The sequence below is a fragment of the Tachyglossus aculeatus genome, chromosome 4 (genome assembly GCF_015852505.1).
Source record: "Tachyglossus aculeatus isolate mTacAcu1 chromosome 4, mTacAcu1.pri, whole genome shotgun sequence".
Taxonomy (NCBI): domain Eukaryota; kingdom Metazoa; phylum Chordata; class Mammalia; order Monotremata; family Tachyglossidae; genus Tachyglossus; species Tachyglossus aculeatus.
Window position 1 is genome coordinate 77,683,746 of NC_052069.1, and position 20,956 is coordinate 77,704,701.

A 20,956-nucleotide genomic window follows, 5' to 3' on the forward strand; every position below is an offset into this window, starting at 1 on the left:
GGGAATTGGTTGGTTTATTGTTATACTGTACTTTCCCAAATATGTAATACAGTGTTCTGCACACAGTAAGCTCTCAATAAATATGATTGACTGACTGTTCCATGCATGAACGTGTGGCTGAAAAGTCCAATTTGTGACTAATACTTCCTCTTCTGCAATGTTTTCCAGTAAACACTGCTGTGCTAACATGTTTACTGCTTTCAGAGCCTGCCTCAGTTTATTCATTCATTCATTCAATCATATTTATTGAGCACTTACTGTGTGCAGAGCACTGTACTAAGCGATTGGGAAGTACAAGTTGGCAACATACAGAGACGGTCCCTACCGAACAGTGGGCTCACAGTCTAGAAGGGGGAGACAGACAACAAAACAAAACATATTAACAAAATAAAATAAATAGAATAAACATGTACAAATAAAATAGAGTAATAAATACATACAAACATATATACATATATACAGGTGCTGTGGGGAGGGGAAGGAGGTAAGGCGGGGGGGATGGGGAGGGGGAGAAGGGGGGAGAGGAATGAGGGGGCTCAGTCTGGGAAGGCCTCCTGGAGGAGGTGAGCTCTCAGGAGGGCTTTGAAGGGAAAGCTTATGACCCTGCCTATTGGAATCCTGATCTTCATGAAGTCTTTCCTTAAGAACAACCTTTCTCGCGATTGTTGCCTGTCTCTATGTGTTGCCAATTTGTACTTCCCAAGCGCTTAGTACAGTGCTCCGCACATAGTAAGCGCTCAATAAATACGATTGATGATGATGATGATGATGCTAAGCTAGTTGTGGTTTATGCACGAGATGCAGCGTGGCTCAGTGGAAAGAGCACAGACTTGGGAGTGAGAGGTCATGGGTTCAAATCCTGGCTCCTCCATTTGTCAGCTGTGTGACTTTGGGCAAGTCACTTCACTGCTCTGTGCCTCAGTTACCTCATCTGGAAAATGGGGATGAGGATTGTGAGTCCCATGTGGGACAACCTGATCACCTTGATTCCCCCAGTCCTTAACAAATACCATTATTATTATTATTATTATGACCTCCTATCAATCCGCCACAATGTCATGTTGAATGAGATTGTTGTTCACTCTTTCTTGGGGAAGCAGCACAGCTAGCAGATAAAGCATTGGCCTAGGAGTCAGAAGGTCATGGATTCTAATCCCTGCTCTACCATTTGTCTGCTGTGTGACCTTGGGCAAGTCACTTAACTTCTCGTGCCTCAGTTCCCTCATCTGTAAAATGGGAATTAAGACTGCAAGCTCTACATGGGACAGGGACTGTGTCCAACTCGGTTCTCTTGTATCTACCTCCATGCTTAAAACAGTGCCTGGAACATAGTAAGTGCTCAACAAATGCCAAAATTAATTATTTATTATTTAAATCATTTTCTCCATGATTATATTTTCTCCATTTTCTCCATTTGCTATCATCCATTCTCCTCACTTGTCTGGCTCATTGATGGTATGTTCCTGTGAAGCTTTGCTTCATTGCTAGAGAGACACAGAAATCCAGTACCTGATTGCTATTAATCTTGCCTTGCCATCTGATGTTGAATATGTTAAGTAGATGATGCCAGGAGAACTGATCAGAAAGATGGCTATATTTTTCTGTATTAAGCCTAAGTGACACAGCCAATATAGAAAGTTATACACCATCAAATACCTTTAATATGGCATGGAACTTGATGGCCTATTTAACTACAGTTTGTATATTAGTGTGACAAAAGCCAGGATGACCTTTATGATTCTCTATGATTATGATTATTTTTTTTTATTTGTGCCCTACTGGTTCATACAGTTTTGAGGTAGTAGAATTCACTAATAACATCATGTTCTGTGTCAGAGTTTCCCATGTGTAAACTGGCACATAACTTCCATTTTCCTCAGAATTATTTCTAGTTCATGAAAATCAAGAGCAGTCATCAGTATAAAATAGTTCTCAGACGATGGTCTCCTAAGACATCTGATAATATTTGTAGACTGGGTGAGCTGTAAACCTTTATTGGTGGAGTAGTAGAATATTATGACTACAGTTTCCAGATAATAATGGTATTCTTAACTGCTTACTATGTGTCAAGTACTGTTCTGAGTCCTGGGGTAGATACAAGTCGATTAGTCGATCCTGGTCCTACATGGGGACCACAATCTAAGTAGGAGAGAATAGAATTTGATCAGACAGCACAGCAAGGTCACATGTGGCAGAACCAGAATGAGAATTCAGGTCCTCTGACTTCCAATGTGATGAGCATGATTGAACTTTCCCAAGATCCCTGCTTTATACCAGTAGTGTTGGAGAAAGAGTTAAATAGAACACCCCCAACTATTTATTTGAATGACCACTCCACCCTGGAGTAGACTAATGGTCTTGGTTAATTTTCAGGATAGCGTATTTGCATATATATCATATATTTACACATTTGTACACTTGGCTGGTTGCAATTAATGCCTATTCAAGCTTCAAAATCCCCGATTCGGAAATAACTGTATTCATATATCATGCTTCTAAGAAGACTTTATAAAAGGTATTCCTATCTTGAACATATTTGCTTTATAGCAATGTAGTCAAGTTCTAGGTCTGGTGCATTAAAACAATCTATAAACAGAGATCTAGGTGACCCAAGAAAGAGAAAACCATAACAAACCAAAGCTGACTCAAAAAAATCCAAAATTGTACTCTTGAAATGTATTTTCAAATAGGTATTTGGAAAAATGTATTTTTGGATTTTGGAATTTATGTTCAGACACAGCTCTAAATAATATTTTGTTGATAACAGAAGCTATTTGATTAAGTCATAATAGGGTAAGTTGCATAAATGTCTTCGGTTGCTTCACCGTAGACATAAGAATACACTGTATAATGATGATGATGATGATGATGACATTTATTAAGTGCTTACTATGTGCAAAGCACTGTTCTAAGTGTTGGGGGGATACAAAGTGATCAGGTTGTCCCACGGGAGACTCACAGTCAATTCACATTTTGCAGATGAGGTAACTGAGGCACAGAGAAGTTAAGTGACTTGCCCAAAGTCACACAGCTGACAATTGGCGGAGCTGGGATTTGAACCCATGACCACTGACTCCAAAGCCTGTGCTCTTTCCACTGAGCCATGCTGCTTCTGAATACTTATATTCTGTATACTCTGTATACTTATGAATACAGCGAAAAAGCCGGGAGAAGTCATCTTTAAACCTATGTTTTCATAAGTGAATTTTAAATATGAACAAACTCAGTCTGGGATACAATTCCCTCCTTGCTATTCAGTATTTTGATCATTTTTACTCAGGTTTAGTGGGTATAGATGCACGATCTGCAATGACAGAGTATTTTGACCAACCACATGTAAGAACAGGTATACAGTAGGTCTAGGAGGTAAAAAAAAGTGGCTCCATTTCACTCACACACAGTGTTAATACCAGGAAGCAGTCCATGCTGATGAATATTCAGATATACCCAGGATGCACTTAATGGATTACTGGATTTTGTACTCAGCTCTGCCTCCTGGCAAGCAGTTAACAAGCAATTCATGGTCAAGCATGGCTACATCCATTTCATCCACAGTCCAAATTCACTATTCAGTTATAGATCAAATCAATGGCCAACCCAGGGAATTCTAACTTGATGTTGCGTCAGTACCTGAGATTGGGATAGGAATGAAATTAGCTTTAGGGCAATGTTAGGATTCCACCCCCTTATCACTTAGTATTCAATCAATCAATGTTATTTATTGAGCACTGACTGGGTGTGCAGAGTACTGTATTAAGTGCTTGGAAAAATACAACAGAGTAGGGAGACATGATTCCCTGCCCACAAGGAGTTTAAAGACTAGAAGAGAATCTTAAACTTGATAAACACCATTGATTGATTTGTTATCATGTCCATGATTAGGTTATTATTTATTGCCAGTTTGTTATAGTATCATAATTGCTGTCAGAATCATGGGAGTGGCTGAAACCTTTCTTGATATTCCTTCTGCCTCTCCCGAGCCAGTCCCAAGCAGCCTCAAGCAGTCCTCCCACAAGTCATTGCCATGATTTCTTCAAACCCTCTTCCCTCCAGTAAGGTGGTCCACATTTCCAAATAAAATGGAACATTTTATGTTTCCAAGGTATTAACTTACCAGGATAGGTTGGCAACCGACATTATAGCAAGGCCAACTGGGGACTGCTGTCCAATATGGGTATGGTGAGAAGACAGGACTTCTGGGTTTTAGTTTCAGCTGGGCCAACAGACAACAGGGGAAAACCATTTAAAAGTCTCCCCACTCCAGTTGACCTACAAAGACAATTGATATTGTTAAATTAGTATGAGCATTACACATGTTTTATGAAGTTATTGCACTCAGGTCTAAGTGGTAAAACAATATAATGGCATTTAATGAGTGTTTAATGGGTTCTGGGCACTGTACAAAGTGCTTGGGAGTGTCAAATACAACAGAGTTGGTAGACACATTCCCTTCCCACAGGGAGCTTACAATTTGAAGAGGTAGACAGGCTTTAAAATAAATTATGGATGTGTTCACAAGTGTGTGGAGCTGTGTGTGGTGAATATCAAGTGCTTAAAGAGTAAAGATTCAAGTAAATATGTGATGCAGAAGAAGGAGAAATGAGGGTGATAGGCAAGGACTCTTGGAGGAGATGTGATTTTAACAAAGCTTTGAAGGTTGGTCATATTTGAAGGTTAAAAAGGTGATTCCAGTACAATGAACAAAAAAATATATATCTGGCTATACTTTATTCTAAAATTGTAGCTGTCAGTTACGAAACAAAAATGTTTATCGAAACACAAAGTTATCCACATATGAGGTTGGCTGTTGGTCCCAGTGTCCATTATGTAATTAAATATATTTTTAAAGTATCTCAGCACAAAGAGTTCTATCAGTCTTTGAAAATTGTGCTTTTCATTATCACTGAAAAAAGACTAATGTAGACAGTGTGCGGAGGTGGACAAAATCAGAAATTCCAACTTAGCAGCCTTTTCACATGTTCCATCACTTACACCTCACCAGTCAGAGGGCAACACATAAGGGGATTCATATCTTAATTAAAGTAGCTACTGAATCTCTATGCCAGACAAACATATTCCCTAACTTGCAAACCTGCCCAAGGGCTGTGAGAATGAGATTGTAAGGGCAGGGAATGTGTATCCTGCTTATGTTGTAATCCTCAAAGTGCTTAATAAGGTTTTTAGTGTTAGCCGAGTCCCAGGCATCAGGGCAGATAAAGACACAGAGACTAACAGTGAGAGAGAAACACAGACAGAAACTGAGACAGAGACAGAGAGAGGGGAAAGAAACGCAGTGGGAATAAGAACCTATTAATATCTTTCCTCAAAGCAGATTTAGGAAGTGCCAGCCCTGTTAGGTGATAGATGCCTATTTATGACCTCTAGTACAATTTTTGTGCAATAATATCACAATCCACTAGTAGAGTTAATTGTGAGCTACCATCAATCCCTTTTTGTATTAAATATTTCAAAAGATGCAGTATCAGGGCAAAGAGCAAGTAAACTTTGGATATGCATAACATTAGACATAAATCATAAAATAATTGAGACTGGATTAGAGACTAGAGAAAATAGAGAAAATAATTTTTTATAAGCACGCTTATTGTTAGTGTTATAAAGGTTTTTAATTGAAATATCAGACCTTTTCTGTGAGATTAATATTTCTTAGTGACCAACTTCATTATTTTGCTCTTTAACAATCTGGCACAATTAGAAATAAAGCCTGTCCACATTCTCTCTTGAAATGAAGGCATACAGTTCCATGCCATCATTTCTTTAGAAAAGCACAGAGAAATCTGGTCTGCAGATAAAAAGTGCAGCACTTTCTCAAAGACCTACAATGATTTTCAATTTCTATAGACAACATAAATATTAAGCTCTTTCTGGGCAGGGATGGTCTATACCTCCTCTTCTATACTGTACTTAAAGAAGTGCTTAGTACAGTATCCTGCACAGAGTAAACAGTAAGTACCACTGATTAATAAAATATATTCTAAATATCATTCAAATTTATTTTTACAAGGCAAATAAATATTCCATCATTTAACAGATTTTCTTCATGTAGCTTCCCTTAAATAGCATGATGTTCTTAACTTTAAAATGGTCATTTATGGTCATTCTGCTTCCCAGAACAAAGTATCATTCTTATTTTTGTTTAATGACAGTAAATGTATATTCTGTTATTAATACATTATTTTCAGTTTTACAATCACCAGGTTCTTGGAAGTAAATTTTATCCCTGGTGTCCTTATTTGAATCTCTAACATTAGTCTGAATCCTTACAGGTAGATCGATAGCTTTCTGCCTGAACAGAATTACTGCTAAAGCCTCTGCCCCATGTGCCATGGAAAATAAGTTTCCATTTGGGTCAAATGAGACAAAATAGACAATGTCAAGGAAAATTGCACATGAACTTCTACCAGAGAAAACACAAAGCAAACAAAAGTTTATGTTGAACCATCTAAAAATAGGAAATGTACCTGTGATCAAGCAAGGATCATCTCAAAGGCAGTTATTTCTATCTGTTGAATGTGCAAATGAATCATTTTGACAAGTCTTCTGGGAGATTCCATTACAGTACTTGGAGTAGTATGCAGTAGAGCTGAAGTTTTTTCCCTGATATATATCTTCCGAGTTCTTACGGACTTATATAATCATAATAACAATAATAATAATGATATATTTGTTAAGTACTTATGTTTGTGCTAAATACTGTGCTATGAGCTGGGGTAGATTATTAGTTGGGGATACTTATTGAGCATTTATTTTGTGCAGAGTACAAGTACACAGTACAAGTACTTGGGACAGTACAAAATGATGGAATTGGTAGACATGGTCACTGCCACAAAAAGCTTAGAATATAGAAGGGGAGCTAGACATTAATATAAATTAAATAATTGAAGACAATCAGATCAGTCACAGTCTCTATCCCATAAAAGAAAGTGATATCAGGTATTTAATTTTTACAGACGAACAAACTGAGGTAAAGAGAAGTTAAGTGACTTGTGCAAGGTCACACAGCAGGCAAGTAGTAGAGTCAGGATTAGAAGCCAGGTCTCCTGTCTCCTAGGCCCAGGCTCTATCCATTAGATCACTGTTTCCCTAAAATGAACTGCAATTTATGACACAGCCCAAGCAAAAACAAAACAAACAAACAAACAAAAACAGTATTCCAACCTCCAAACAGAAGGAAAAGCTAAAATACAGCCTTGGATAGTACTAAAGTAATTACCAAGGGCCTAAACCCAGCTCCACCATTTATCAGCTGTGTGACTTTGGGCAAGTCACTTAACTTCTCTGTGCCTCAATTACCTCATCCGTAAAATGGGGACTAGTACTGTGAGACCCACATGGGGCAATCTGATTACCTTGTCTCAACCCCAGCACTTAGAACAGGGCTTTGCACATAGTAAGTGCTTAACAAATACCATTATTATTATTATTATTATTATTATTATTATTATTATTATTATTATTGTTATTGTTATTCTTACTGTGTGCAAACCACTGGGGATAATAAATGATAATATCAAACGGATTCTTTGTCCGACATAGGGTTCAAAACTTTAAGGGAGGTAGGACAAATATTGAAAACAATTAAAGGTAAAGATAACAACAAAAATTAGTTAAAGCAACAACAAACCTACTTGGACTATGAGCCCTATGCAGCACTATGTTATCCAACCTAATTAACACGTACCTGCCCCAGTGCTTAGAACAGTGTTTGAGACATAGTAAGCACTTAACAAATACCATAAAAGAAAAAATAACAAGGTTACAAGAAACCATCCAACCACTGGAGCAGTTCTTGAAGGGAGAACAGGGCTTCAGTTGTAGTGGTCTGCAGTGGCAGGAGGTGGCTCATCTGGGCATAGAGGGCCAAAACACAGGGCAGAGCTTCTACCATGTTGGCCTTCTGGGTTGCCAGCCAGAAATGGCGTGGCACTCACAATAAGCTTCCCACACTCCTGCTAATGAAATATGTGAAATGGCAAAATCTGAGAATTAGCCTTCATTTCCCTATGGTAGAGCCCCCATTGGAATGACTGTCAAATTCTACCTCCAAATCCAAATCCAAAGGTGGAATCCCTTTTGAAGTTGACCCGTGTACCCTTTCTCCTCTCCCCCTCCCCATCCTCCCGCCCTACTTCCTTCCCCTCCCCACAGCACCTGTATATATGTTTGTACAGATTTATTACTCTGTTTTACTTGTACATATTTACTATTCTATTTATTTTGTCAGTGATGTGCATCTAGCTTTATTTCTATTTATTCTGATAACTTGACAACTGACCACATGTTTTGTTTTGTTGTCTGTCTCCCCCTTCTAGACTGTGAGCCCATTGTTGGACAGGGACCGTCTCCATATGTTGCCAACTTGTACTTCCCAAGTGCTTAGTTCGGTGCTCTGCACACAGTAAGCGCTCAATAAATATGATTGAATGAATGAATGAATGAATAAAAGGCCCTTTTTAGATTCCCAAGTCAGGAGTGAAATGTTCCAGTTTAAGAGATAGAAAACATGGTGAGGGTCTAAGCAAATCGCAGGAGTCATTAAGATTGGAAAATAGGATTTATAAATCAATCAATCAATCAATCAATCAATCGTATTTATTGAGTGCTTACTATGTGCAGAGCACTGTACTAAGCACTTGGGAAGTACAAATTGGCAACACATAGAGACAGTCCCTACCCAACAGTGGGCTCACAATCTAAAAGGGGGAGACAGAGAACAAAACCAAACATACCAACAAAATTAAATAAATAGGATAGAAATGTACAAGTAAAATAAATAAATAAATAAATAGAGTAATAAATATGTACAACCATATATACATAAATACAGGTGCTGTGGGGAAGGGAAGGAGGTAAGATGGGGGGATGGAGAGGGGGATGAGGGGGAGAGGAAGGAAGGGGCTCAGTCTGGGAAGGCCTCCTGGAGGAGGTGAGCTCTCAGCAGGGCCTTGAAGGGAGGAAGAGAGCTAGCTTGGCGGAGGGGCAGAGGGAGGGCATTCCAGGCCCAGGGAATGACGTGGGCCGGGGGTCGATGGCGGGACAGGCGAGAACGAGGTACAGTGAGGAGATTAGCGGTGGAGGAGCGGAGGGTGCGGGCTGGGCAGCAGAAGGAGAGAAGGGAGGTGAGGTAGGAGGGGGCAAGGTGATGGACAGCCTTGAAGCCCAGGGTGAGGAGTTTCTGCCTGATGTGCAGATTGATTGGTAGCCACTGGAGGTTTTTGAGGAGGGGAGTAATATGCCCAGAGCGTTTCTGGACAAAGATAATCCGGGCAGCAGCATGAAGTATGGATTGAAGTGGAGAGAGACACGAGGACGGGAGATCAGAGAGAAGGCTGGTGCAGTAGTCCAGACGGGATAGGATGAGAGCTTGAATGAGCAGGGTAGCTGTTTGGATGGAGAGGAAAGGGCGAATCTTGGCAATGTTGCGGAGCTGAGACCGGCAGGTTTACAGTAATTAAGGTTATTAAACACACAGGAAAAATAAGATCAAAGGAAGGATTAAAGTGTCTTCTGACAGAAGGGATTACTGTTGTGTTGATAAGTGAGAATCTAGTCTCCATTTCCATCCATAGAGGCCAAGTCAAGAAAGAATGTTCATTCATTAAAGAAAGAAATGGAATATTATATACTAGGAAATTCCATGACTATAGAGGTGTTGAGGCACTATCACATACAATCAAGAAGAAATGTGAAGTCCTCTCCCTACTAATGATGAAGATGGAGGAATGACAAATAAGCCTTCATCCTGTCATAAAGGCTTCAGGACGAAAAAGTTTTCTGAAGGAATGGATTATATAGTGACTTTGATTTGCCCAGCACCACTTTTAGATTATCTCATCCCTGCCAGTTGTATTCTTTTCTTGGAAGATTTTTCAGAATGCAGTGGACTAATATCTTTCCAAATTAATGTAAGTAAGGTTGAATGGGCAGATGAGTAATACCTACTTAAGAAGCATCTAAATCCTGGTGCTGTCCTCTGAGGCACTGCAGCAGGCAATGAAGGATCTTGCACCATGGTAACATGCCATATTCAGACTCGAAATTGGCTTAGATGGCAAACACAGATACCAGAAAATGTAAGTGATGGTAAAATAGATTGCAATTTCCTTGAGGGTAGGAATTATGTCTACTAATTATTCTCTGAAGTGCTTGAGATAGTGTTCTGCAAAGACCTGTTGGCTGATTAATGATACAGCCACTGATACTGTAATTGCCTTGCCATTAAGTACTTTCATGACATATATTATAGTCAAATGAGCCTGCCAAGAACTTCCTGAAGAATGTATTATGTCCTTATGTCCTTTTCAATACTGCAAAAGATTATTTCAGAAATACAGGATTTATCAACATTTCTTTTTAACATTTAAAGCCAAACAAGGAGATATATGTCTCCAGAATTCACTCCTTCTTCTCCATCTAAACTGTTTCTGTTCTGTTCGAACACTTGTCATATCCCATCTCAATTACTACATCTGCTTCCTCGTTGGGTTCTAATCCTGGCTCTGCCACTTAACTTATCTGTGCCTCAGCTACCTCATCTGTAAAATGGGGATTAAGACTGTGAGACCCATGTGAGACCCTGTTTATATATCTATAATTGTGTATATATCTATAATTCCATTTATCTATTTTGATGCTATTGATGTCTATCTACTTGTTTTGTTTTGTTGTCTGTCTCCCCCTTCTAAACAGTGAGCCCTTTGTTGGGTAGGGATTGTCTCTGTCTGTTGCCGAATTGTACTTTCCAAGTGATTAGTACAGTGCTTTGCACACAGTAAGCGCTCAGTAAATATGATTGAATGAATGAATGAATGACATCCCCTGCCTCCATTCTCCTCCATCTCTAGTACATACTTCATTCTGCTGCCCAGCTATTCTTTCAAAAAAAATAAAATTCAGCTAGTCACTCCTCAAGTTCCTCCAGTGATTGCCCATCTATCTACTTATCAAGAAGAAACCCCTCACCATCCAATTCAGGGCACTCAATCAGCTCTCTCCCCATTACTCACCTTTTCTCCTCTCCAACTACAATCCAGCCTATTCATTTGGTTCTTCTAATGTCACAAACTCCCTATCCCTCACTCTTACTGTCCTGCCATCAGCCCCCAGCTCATGCCTTCCTGACTTCCTAGTACTCCTTCTCCCTTCATATCTGACAAGCCAACACGCTTCCCAACTTCAAAGCCCTACTAAATCACACCTCTTCCAGGAAGACTTCCCTTATGAAGCTCCTATCCTATCCTCTCACACTACTTTTCCCTCCTTACTGCCTCAACCATGCACTTAGTCCCACCCCTTAAGCAGTTAGGCAATAAGAATAATGATAATAATAATAATAATAACAATAGTGGGACTTGTTAAGTGCTTACTCTGTGCCAAGCACAGTACTAAGTGCTGGAGCAGATACAAGTGAATCAGGTTGGACACAGTCCCTGTCCCACATGGGGCTCAGACTCTTAATTCCCATTTTACAGATGAGGTAACTGAAGCTCCCAAGAAGTTAAGTGACTTGCCCAAGGTCACGCAGCAGACATGTGTATTCATTCATTCAATTGTATTTTTTGAGCACTTACTGTGTGCAGAGCACTGTACTAAGCACTTGGGAAGTACAAGTCAGCAACATATAGAGAAGGTCCCTACCCAACAATGGGCTCACAGTCTAGAAGGGGGAGACAGACAACAAAACAAAACATGTAGACCAGTGTCAAAACCATCAGAATAAATAGAATTATAGCTATATGCACATTATTAATGAGTAGTAAATATGTACAAGTAAAATAAATAGAGTAATAAATATGTACAAATATATACAAGTGCTGTGGGGAGGGGAAGGAGGTGGGACGGGGGGCGATGGGGAGGGGAGGAGGAGAGGAAAAAGGGGGCTCAGTCTGAGAAGGATTCTAGGAGGAGGTGAGCTCTCAGTAGGGCTTTGAAGGGAGGAAGAGAGCTAGTTTGGCAGATGTGTGGAGGGAGGGCATTCCAGGCCAGGGGAAGTATGTGGGCCAGGGGTCGATGGAGGGACAGGTAAGAGCAAGGCACAGTGAGGTGGTCAGCGGTGGAGGAGCAGAGTGTACAGGCTGGGCTGAAGAAGGAGAGAAGGGAGGTGAGGTAGGAGGGGGTGAGGTGATAAAGAGTCTTGAAGCCGAATGTGTACTTCTCCCACACCTCCATGTACTTCCCCCACACCCCCACGGTACTTATGCACATATCCTTATACTAGGTTGTTTCCCTTATAAGCAGTTTATTTTCATGTCTGTCTCCATCATTAGTATGTAAGCTCCTAGAGAGCAGGAATCACGTCTACCAACTCTACTGCACTCTTCCAAATGTTTCTTATGGTTCTTTTTTGTGAAGTAAGTGCTCTATATTCTTGATTCAATTAATGAAAGGTATTTATTCAGACCACACTGTGTGCATAAAACTGTACTAAATGCTTACCACTGATAGTTCCATGCAAAATAACAATATTGATAAAAAAGTAATTATCCTATTTAGGGCCAGAAAATAAAAAATTACAAAGCTACCAAATGGAATACAAAAAAACCCCCAACAAAACAAGTTCAGTTTTGTATTATTTGGAGAGAAATACAGCACAGAGGAGTACAGTGTTTTAAACACTAACACTCCACCTATAGGGTTACGTCTCTATTAGCCTACAAAAACCCATAAACTGAAGAAGTCTAAGCAATTCTAAGACTTCTACGAACTGTATTCTCTTTTCAATGCAAAGTACTTTTTCTTCATAGTTAAGCAATAGCCATATGTCCTAAATCTCTCTCCCCAGGTCTGTACATGTGTGCTCAATAACTTTGAGCAGCAAAGTTTTTCTATGCTGCTAATTGCTTTATCAGCCCATATCAGCCTCAGAACACATAACTCCTCATTGTGAAAAGATGCTGTGGCATTTACTCCAGACTGCCTGGAAATTGTAAGAACTGCAACCAAGTTTTAATGAGGAAATAAAGTGATAGTCCATCTGTACCATTTCAGTGCCAATTATGTGCCCCCGAGTAACTGTTTAAAATAAAAAACTAGATTGATAAGGAATAAATCCTGTTTAAAGAAATAAATACACAATTTGGAATCTTATTTCCTTGGCATCCAAAAATTTCCAGAACACACAAACTCTAATATTTGAAGCAGTGTATTGCCCCCAGGTATAGAAGGACTTTTGGGAATTGTGTACATTCACATGTGGAGATGGGACAAAGTAATGGAAAGGGAAGAGAAAGACAGATGGACAGAGACATTTGTCAAGCAAATGACTTATAGAAAGTGCAATACCATCATTGTTAACAAGATTACATTTATATCTCTTTTTTCATGGTGTTGGCTAAGTGCTTACTCTGTGCCAAGCACTGTACTAAGCATTAGGGTAGAGCCAGGATTAGAACCCATGACCTTCTGACTTCCAGTCCCATGCTGTATCCACTACACCATGCTGCTTCTCTGTAATAGGAGAGTAGTGAAGTGAGGTAGGAGGGGGCAAGGTGATTGAATGCTTTAAAGTCATTGGTAAGGAGTTTCTGTTTGATGAGAAGCAGCGTGGCTCAGTGTAAAGAGCACGGGCTTTGGAGTCAGAGGTCATGGATTCAAATCCCACTCCACCAATTGTCAGCTGTGTGACTTTGGGTAAGTCACTTCACTTCTCTGTGCCTCAGTTCCCTCATCAGTAAAATGGGGATTAAGACTGTGAGCCCCCGTGGGACAACCTGATCACCTTGTAACCTCCCCAATGCTTAGAACAGTGCTTTACACATAGTAAGTGCTTAATAAATGCCTTCATTATTATTACTATTATTATTATTATTATTATGTGCTAGTAGATGGGCAACCACTGGAGGTTCATACGGAGTGGGGAAACACGGACTGAACATTTTTGTAGAAAAATGATCCAGGCAGCAGAGAGAAGTATGTACTGGAGTGGAGAGAGAAAAGAGGCAGGGAGGTCATCAAGGAGCCTAATACAGCAATCAAGGTAGGATAGGATAAATGCTTGGATTACATGGTAGCAGTTTAGATGGAGAGGAAAGGGTTTTGTTGAGAAGGTTAAACCGACCGGATTTTGTGATAAATTGAATATGGGGGTTGATTGAGAGGAGCCAAGGTTACCAGCTTGTGAGGAAGGAATAATGGGGGTGCTGTCTACAGTGATAGGAAAGTCAGGAGGAGGACAGGGTTTGGGTGGAAAAATAAGGAGTTCAGTGTTGGACATGTTTAGTTTGAGGTATCAGTGGGACATCCAGGTAGAGGTATCCTGATGGCAGGAGGAAATGTGAGACTGTAGGGAAAGAGAGAGGTCAAGGCTCAATATGTAGATTAGTGAATCATCTGCATAGAGTTGGTAGTTGATATCATGGGAGTGTGTAGATGAAGAATAGAAGGGGAACCAGAACTGAACCTTGAGGGACTCCCACAGTTAGGGGGTGGGAGGCAGAGGAAGAAACCATGAAAAAGATTGATAATTGAAGGTCAGAGAGATAGGAAGAGAATCAGGACAGGACAGTATCTGTGAAGCCACGTTGAATAATATTTGGATAAACACTCACAGTCTAAATCTCCATGTTATAAATGAGGTAACTGAGGCACAGAGAGGTGAAGTGACTTGCCCAAGATCACACAGCAGACAAGTATGGAGCCTGCATTAGAACCCAGTTCCTCTGACTCCCAGTATTGTGCTCTTTTTACTAGAGCACACTTCCTCTCTTATAAAATGTATTTTTGCTATGTGTTTTGGAAAGAACACTTTTGGGAAATTAAAGAACCCTCATCCTACTGCTCATGTTAAACTGGTGGAGAAGAATTGTCATGTGTTTGCACATGACATTAGTCCACAAAGTCATGCCCTAATGTTAGCAAGTTTTCCTTAACACAGAGTTTTCTCGAGAATGTAACCTCTATATTACCAGACACCTATTTCAAAATGTCAGCCAAAAATTAAACAATAGCAATCAATATTCACCACAAAATAAAAACCTGGGTAGAACCAGATTACAACATCAACTTCCATGGCACCAACACAGCCTATAGGCCAAGAAGCACCCATAATGTGAAACTCTCTGGGCCTTATTCCTCTTCATGAAAGTGTTCAGCTAAACTGTCATTAGTTTCTTGTTTCTAAGACTATCGTGAGACCCAGATCTAATCTGGTTAATAATTCAATATGTCAGCAGGCAGCATATACTGCTATGACTGTCTTTTCCAGCAAAGACTGGTGTGATCGCTCAGGTAATAAACTGTATCTGCGTAGTTTCCTCATACCTTGCTTCGGTTCCCAGTGAATCACTTTGCACAAAGTAAGCACTCAATTAATGTAATGCATAATAATGATCATGATAATTCCAAATATTTCCCTTTTCATCTCTTAAATTTCCATCCTGTTTAGGGCTTCAAAATTACTTTGGGTTGATGGCCACTTGCTGAATTGCCCAGCAAGTCTAGATATCATGATGTGAGGGGTTTTTGAGTCAGTTCATGGTAGGATATGACAGGTATGGCCATGAGGGCAAAACATCCATAACCTCTGCCACCAAAACCTTCCATGGGCTGCAGATAATCAGGCTGAATTCTGCCCATCCCAAATATAATGGTTAGGATTATTTGAACCTCTCAACCATGCATTCATCACTCATTCATTCATTCAATCGTATTTATTCATTCATTCATTCAATCGTATTTATTGAGCACTTACTGTGTGCAGTGCACTGTACTAAGCACTTGGGAAGTACGAGTCGGCAACATATGGAGACGGTCCCTACCCAACAATGGGCTTACAGTCTAGAAGGGAAAACTGCTATTTTTAGTCCAAGGTATAAAAACTTCTAGGGGTAATATCCCGAAATTGTAAGCTCCTTTACTGCTTTCAATAGCTCTGTCAGCCCTAGCGGACAGGGATCGTGTCTACCTACTTTATTTTATGTACTCTCCCAAGTGCTTAGTACAGTGCTCTGCAATACTTAAACACCACTGATTGATTATAGTCCTAAGTGCCTGCACTGTGCAGTACAATGTAATAAACACATGCTTAATTAATATCAGTAAAAACATTCTTGCTCTGGGTGTGTCCAATGAGGAGTTCCTCTTTTCTCAAGATCAGTTTTAAAAAAAGTAAATCAAGTTTAAGAATATAGTATATTAAGCACTATTTCAAATATTGGGACAGACAGAAGATAATCAGATTGAACACAGTCCCTGTTCCACACAGAGCTCACGGTCTAAGTAGAGTCTAATTACAATGATGCCCATAACCACATTAAATGTAAATATCAGCAATTTTTCAGAATGACAGTAACCCTTACCATCACCATCACCATCTCAAATCTAACCATCTCCACTGTTCCCCAGGTGGTTTGCGATCCTGCCCTTTTGACATAGTACACTACTAGAGTTGAAAGTGTCCATTTCTCACCTGCTTTATACCTATTGGTCACGATTTTTATGGTATTTGTTAAGCGCTTACTCTGTGTCTGACACTCTACTAAGCACTGGGGTAGATATGAGCTACTTAGGTTGGACACAGTCTATGTGCCAAATGGGGCTCACAATCAATTTCCATTTTACAGATGAGATAACTGAGGCATAGAGAAGTTAAGAGACTTGTTCAAGGTCACAGAGAAGACAAGTGGATGAGCTGGGATTAGAACCCTGGCCCATGCTCTATCCATTAGGCCATGCTGCTTCTATTTCTGGCAGTTTATTTTATCTTTTCTATTTTGGCTAATCAGAACAGCTACAAGTTACAGTTACCTTCCCTCCTGGACTCACCCCTGCATTTCATATGGATTTTGATGTCTTCTTCATCTTCTTTCTCTCTCTCTCAGTTCTTGGAGATTCTGCCTCCATGTTGGTGATCTATGTGACTCTCCAGTAAATATCTTCCTCTCACTTTCCAACTCTGCTGACCTCTCATTCCAAGCCACGTAAGCCACACATCAGCATGGAACACACTAGATCTATTCCTTTTAGACTACTACTCTATCTCTAACTTCATTTACTCCAACTCGCTAGCCTGCCTCCATACCCACACCCCCCTACCCACGATTTCAGTCCTCCCTCCCAGGATCTCTCACCCTATCAATCAATTAATCAATCAATGGCACTTACTGTGTGCAGACCACTGTACTAAGATGTTGGGACAGTACAATATAACAGAGTTGGTAGACATGTTGTGCGTCCACAATGAGCTTACAATCTAGAGGGACCTACATGCCAGACCTTCAGTCTCGAGATACGAAATTATCTTTCCTCAACTCTGACCCTCCACAACTATCAACTCTCTGGCCCCAACCCTTTTATAGATCTCACACCACCAACTCCCATTTTTTGATTATCCTTACAGCCTGCTTTCTTCATGCCTCGGCCCCTGTGGCTGAATGTTTGGAAAACCAGTCATTGATCCTACTTCTTCCATTAAGCACTTAGTATAGTGCTCTGCACACAGTAAGCACTCAATAAATACAATGAATGGATGAATGAATTACAAACTCACTTCAGCCTGCTATAACTCAGCTCTGTCTTCCACTAGGAAACTTCCCTACTCCTCCCTCACAGCTGTGTATTGTATTCCTATATGTATTGCCATCGTTAATGCTATTTATTGACCACTTACTATGTGCACAGCACTGTTGTAAGTGCTTTGGAGAATGCAGTACAACAGAGGTGGTAGACATGTTCCCTCCCACAGTGAGCTTATAGTCTAGAGAGGGAGACAGACATAAGTAAAAATGATTTGCAATATATAATTTATAGCTATGTACATAAATGTTGTGGGGCTGAGAATGGGGTAAATATCAACTTCCCAAAAGTCACAAATCCAAGTGACAGAGATGACAGAGAAAGGAGAGGGAGCTAAAGAAAAGAAAGTTTAATCTGGGAAGGCCTATTGGAGGAGATGTGACCTTAATATGACTTTAAAGATGTATAGAGTGGTGGTCTGTTATATATGAAAGGGAGGGAATTCCAGGCTTACAGAGAGAATACGGGAAAGGGACCAATGGCAAGGCAGACAAGCTCAGAGCACAGTGAGTAAACTGGTGCCAGAGGAGTGGAGTGTATGGGTTGGGCTGTGCTGAATTTATAATTTATTTTTTTGGATTACCGTATTTGTAAATATTATTATGTCAGTCTCCCCCAATAGAATGTAAGTGTCTTGGGGACAGGGAACATATTTCATGCTTCTGCTGAATTTTGCTAAATGTTTAGCACAATGTCCTGCATCCAGTAAGCAATCAACACTTCAATTAGTACTCCTAGTAGATGCCTTTCAGGCTCTGCCATGTCCAGTGAATTATTAAAGCCCCCCTCAAAAATGTGTAACTTAGATATTGGTCATTCAGATTGTATTTAATCATCATGCCCATATTGGCATGTTTCAAACAATCAGTTAGTGGTATTTATTGAACGCTTACAATAATAATGATAGTAATAGTATTTGTTAAGCACTGTTCGAAGTGCTGGGAAAGATGCAGGATAAAAAGGTCAGACAGTTCCTATCCCACAGATAGGGCTCACAATCTCAGTAGGAGAGAGAACAGATATTGAAAACCCATTTTACAGATGAGGTAATTGTGGCACAGAGAAGCAATTGGCCCAAAGTCACGGGTGGCAGAGCTTAGATTAGAACCCAGGTCCTCTGACTCTCAAGTCAATGCTCTTTTGAGCACTGTCAAAGTGCTTGGGAGAGTACAACAGAGTTGGTAGGCATGAGCCCACTGTTGGGTAGGGACTGTCTCTATATGTTGCCAATTTGTACTTCCCAAGCGCTTAGTACAGTGCTCTTCACATAGTAAGCGCTCAATAAATATGATTGATGATGACCCTTGGTCTTGAGGAGCTTACCATTTGCTCTGAACCTTTATTTACTCTCTCCAGTGGTCTCGCAATTCAAACTGTGGTGCTCAAAGATTAATTAATTAATTAATTCATTCATTCAATCATATTTATTGAGCGATTACTGCATGCAGAGCATTGTTCTAAGCGCTTGGGAAGTACAAGTCAGAAACATATAGAGATGGTCCCTACCCAACAACGGGCTCACAACCTAGAAGGGGGAGACAGACAACAAAACAAAACATGTAGATAGGTGTAAAGACCATCAGAATAAATATAATTATAGCTATATGCACATCATTAATAAAATAAATAGAATAGAAAATATGTACAAGTAAAATAAACGGAGTAATAAGTATGTACAAATATATACAAGTGCTGTAGGGCGGGGGGGTGATGGAGAGGGGAAGAGGAGTGGAAAACGGGGGCTCATTCTGGGAAAGCCTCCTGGAGGAGGTGAGCTCTCAGTAGGGCTCTGAAGGGAGGAAGAGAGCTAGTTTGGCAGATGTGTGGAGGGAGGGCATTCCAGGCCAGGGGAAGGATGTGAGCCAGGGATCGATAGCGGGACAGGCGAGAAAGAGGCACAGTGAGGAGGCTAGCAGCAGAGGAGCGGAGGGTGCAGGCTGGGCTGTAGAAGGAGAGAAAGGAAGTTTGGTAGGAAGGGGAGAGGTGATGGAGAGCTTTGAAGCCGAGAGTGAGGAGTTTTTGCTTGATCCCTCAAGGATCTGGTGTTCACTTCGAAGGACACCGGTTCTGTGTCCCCTCGCCCCTCGTGCCCACTCTTCAACTGTCCCATCTTTTCCAGCAGTATCTCTGGAGTAGCTCTCCTGACTCCTCTCAAAATTCACCCCCACCACCTGTACATCAAATCCCATTCCTTCACACCTTATGAAAACACTTGCCCCCTCCCTTCTTCCCTCCCTAACAGCCATCTTCAACTGTTCCTTCTCCAGTGGCTTCTTCTCCACTGCTTTCAAACATGCCAATGTTTCCCCTATGCTAATAAAACCATCCCTGGACCCCATGGCTCCCTCCAGTTATTGTCCCATCTTCCTCCTACCATTCTTCTCCAAATTTCTTGAGCAAGTTGTCTACACCCCCTGTCACAAATTCCTCACCTCCAATTCTCTCCTTGACTTCCACCAATCTGGCTTCCATCCCCTTCACTCCGCAGAAACTGCCTTCTCAAGGTCACCAACTGTCTCCTTCTTGCCAAATCCAATGGCCTCTACTCTATTTTAAGCCTCCTCAACTCTAAACTGCCTTCAACACTGTGGACTGACCCCTTCACCTGGAAACCTTAACCAACCTTGGCTTCAGTGACACTGTTCTCTCCTGATTCTGCTCTTATCTCTCTGGATGTTCATTCTCAGTCTCTTTCACAGGTTCCTCCTCTGCCTCCCACCCACTAACTGTGGGGATCCCTCAAGGTTCAGTTCTGAGTCCTCTTCCATTCTCCATCTACACTCACTTCCTTGCAGAACTCATTTGCTCCCGTGGCTTCAACTACCATCTCTAAGCAAATGATACACAAATCTATGTCTCCAGCCCTGACTTCTGTCCCTCTCTCCAGTTTCACATTTCTCCTGCCTTCAAGACATCTCTACTTGGATGTCCTCCCAATACCAAAAGCTTAACATGTCCAAAATAGAATTCCTTATCTTGCCTCCTAAACCCTGTCCTCCTCCTGACTTTCCCATCACTGTAGATGGCACCACCATCCTCCCTGTCTCAAAATCCCATAACGTTGACATTATCCTTGACTCCTGTCTCTCATTCAACCCAAATATTCAATCCATCACTAAATCTTGTCAGTCCCCCTTCATGACATCACTAAAATCCTCCCCTTTCTCTCCACCCAAAGTGCTACCACGTTAATACTCACCCTATCCCATCCGGATTACTGAATCAGCCTCCTTGCTAACCTTCCAGTCTCCTGTCCCTCCCCACTCCAGTCCATACTTCACTCTGCTGCCTGGATCATTTTTCTACAAAGATGTTCAGGACATGTTTCCCCACTCCTCAGAAAACTTCAATGATTACCCATCCACCTCCAAAAAAACGAAGACTCCTCACCATTAGATTTAAAGCACTCAGTCACCTTGCCCCCTCC

The 20,956-nt window shown here is 40.8% G+C and overlaps 1 protein-coding gene across 2 annotated transcripts in view; it reads right to left on the reverse strand.

Moving 5' to 3' along the window:
* OXR1 (oxidation resistance 1) overlaps nt 1–4,263 on the reverse strand; it is a 362,168-nt gene extending 357,905 nt beyond the window's left edge. For both annotated transcript variants that reach the window (XM_038744617.1, XM_038744615.1), the window contains exon 1: nt 4,115–4,263. In XM_038744617.1, coding sequence (XP_038600545.1) covers nt 4,115–4,137 — 23 coding nt within the window. In that variant the 5' untranslated portion in view covers nt 4,138–4,263. The remainder of the gene's footprint in view (nt 1–4,114) is intronic.
* Between the last annotated feature and the right edge of the window lie 16,693 nt (nt 4,264–20,956).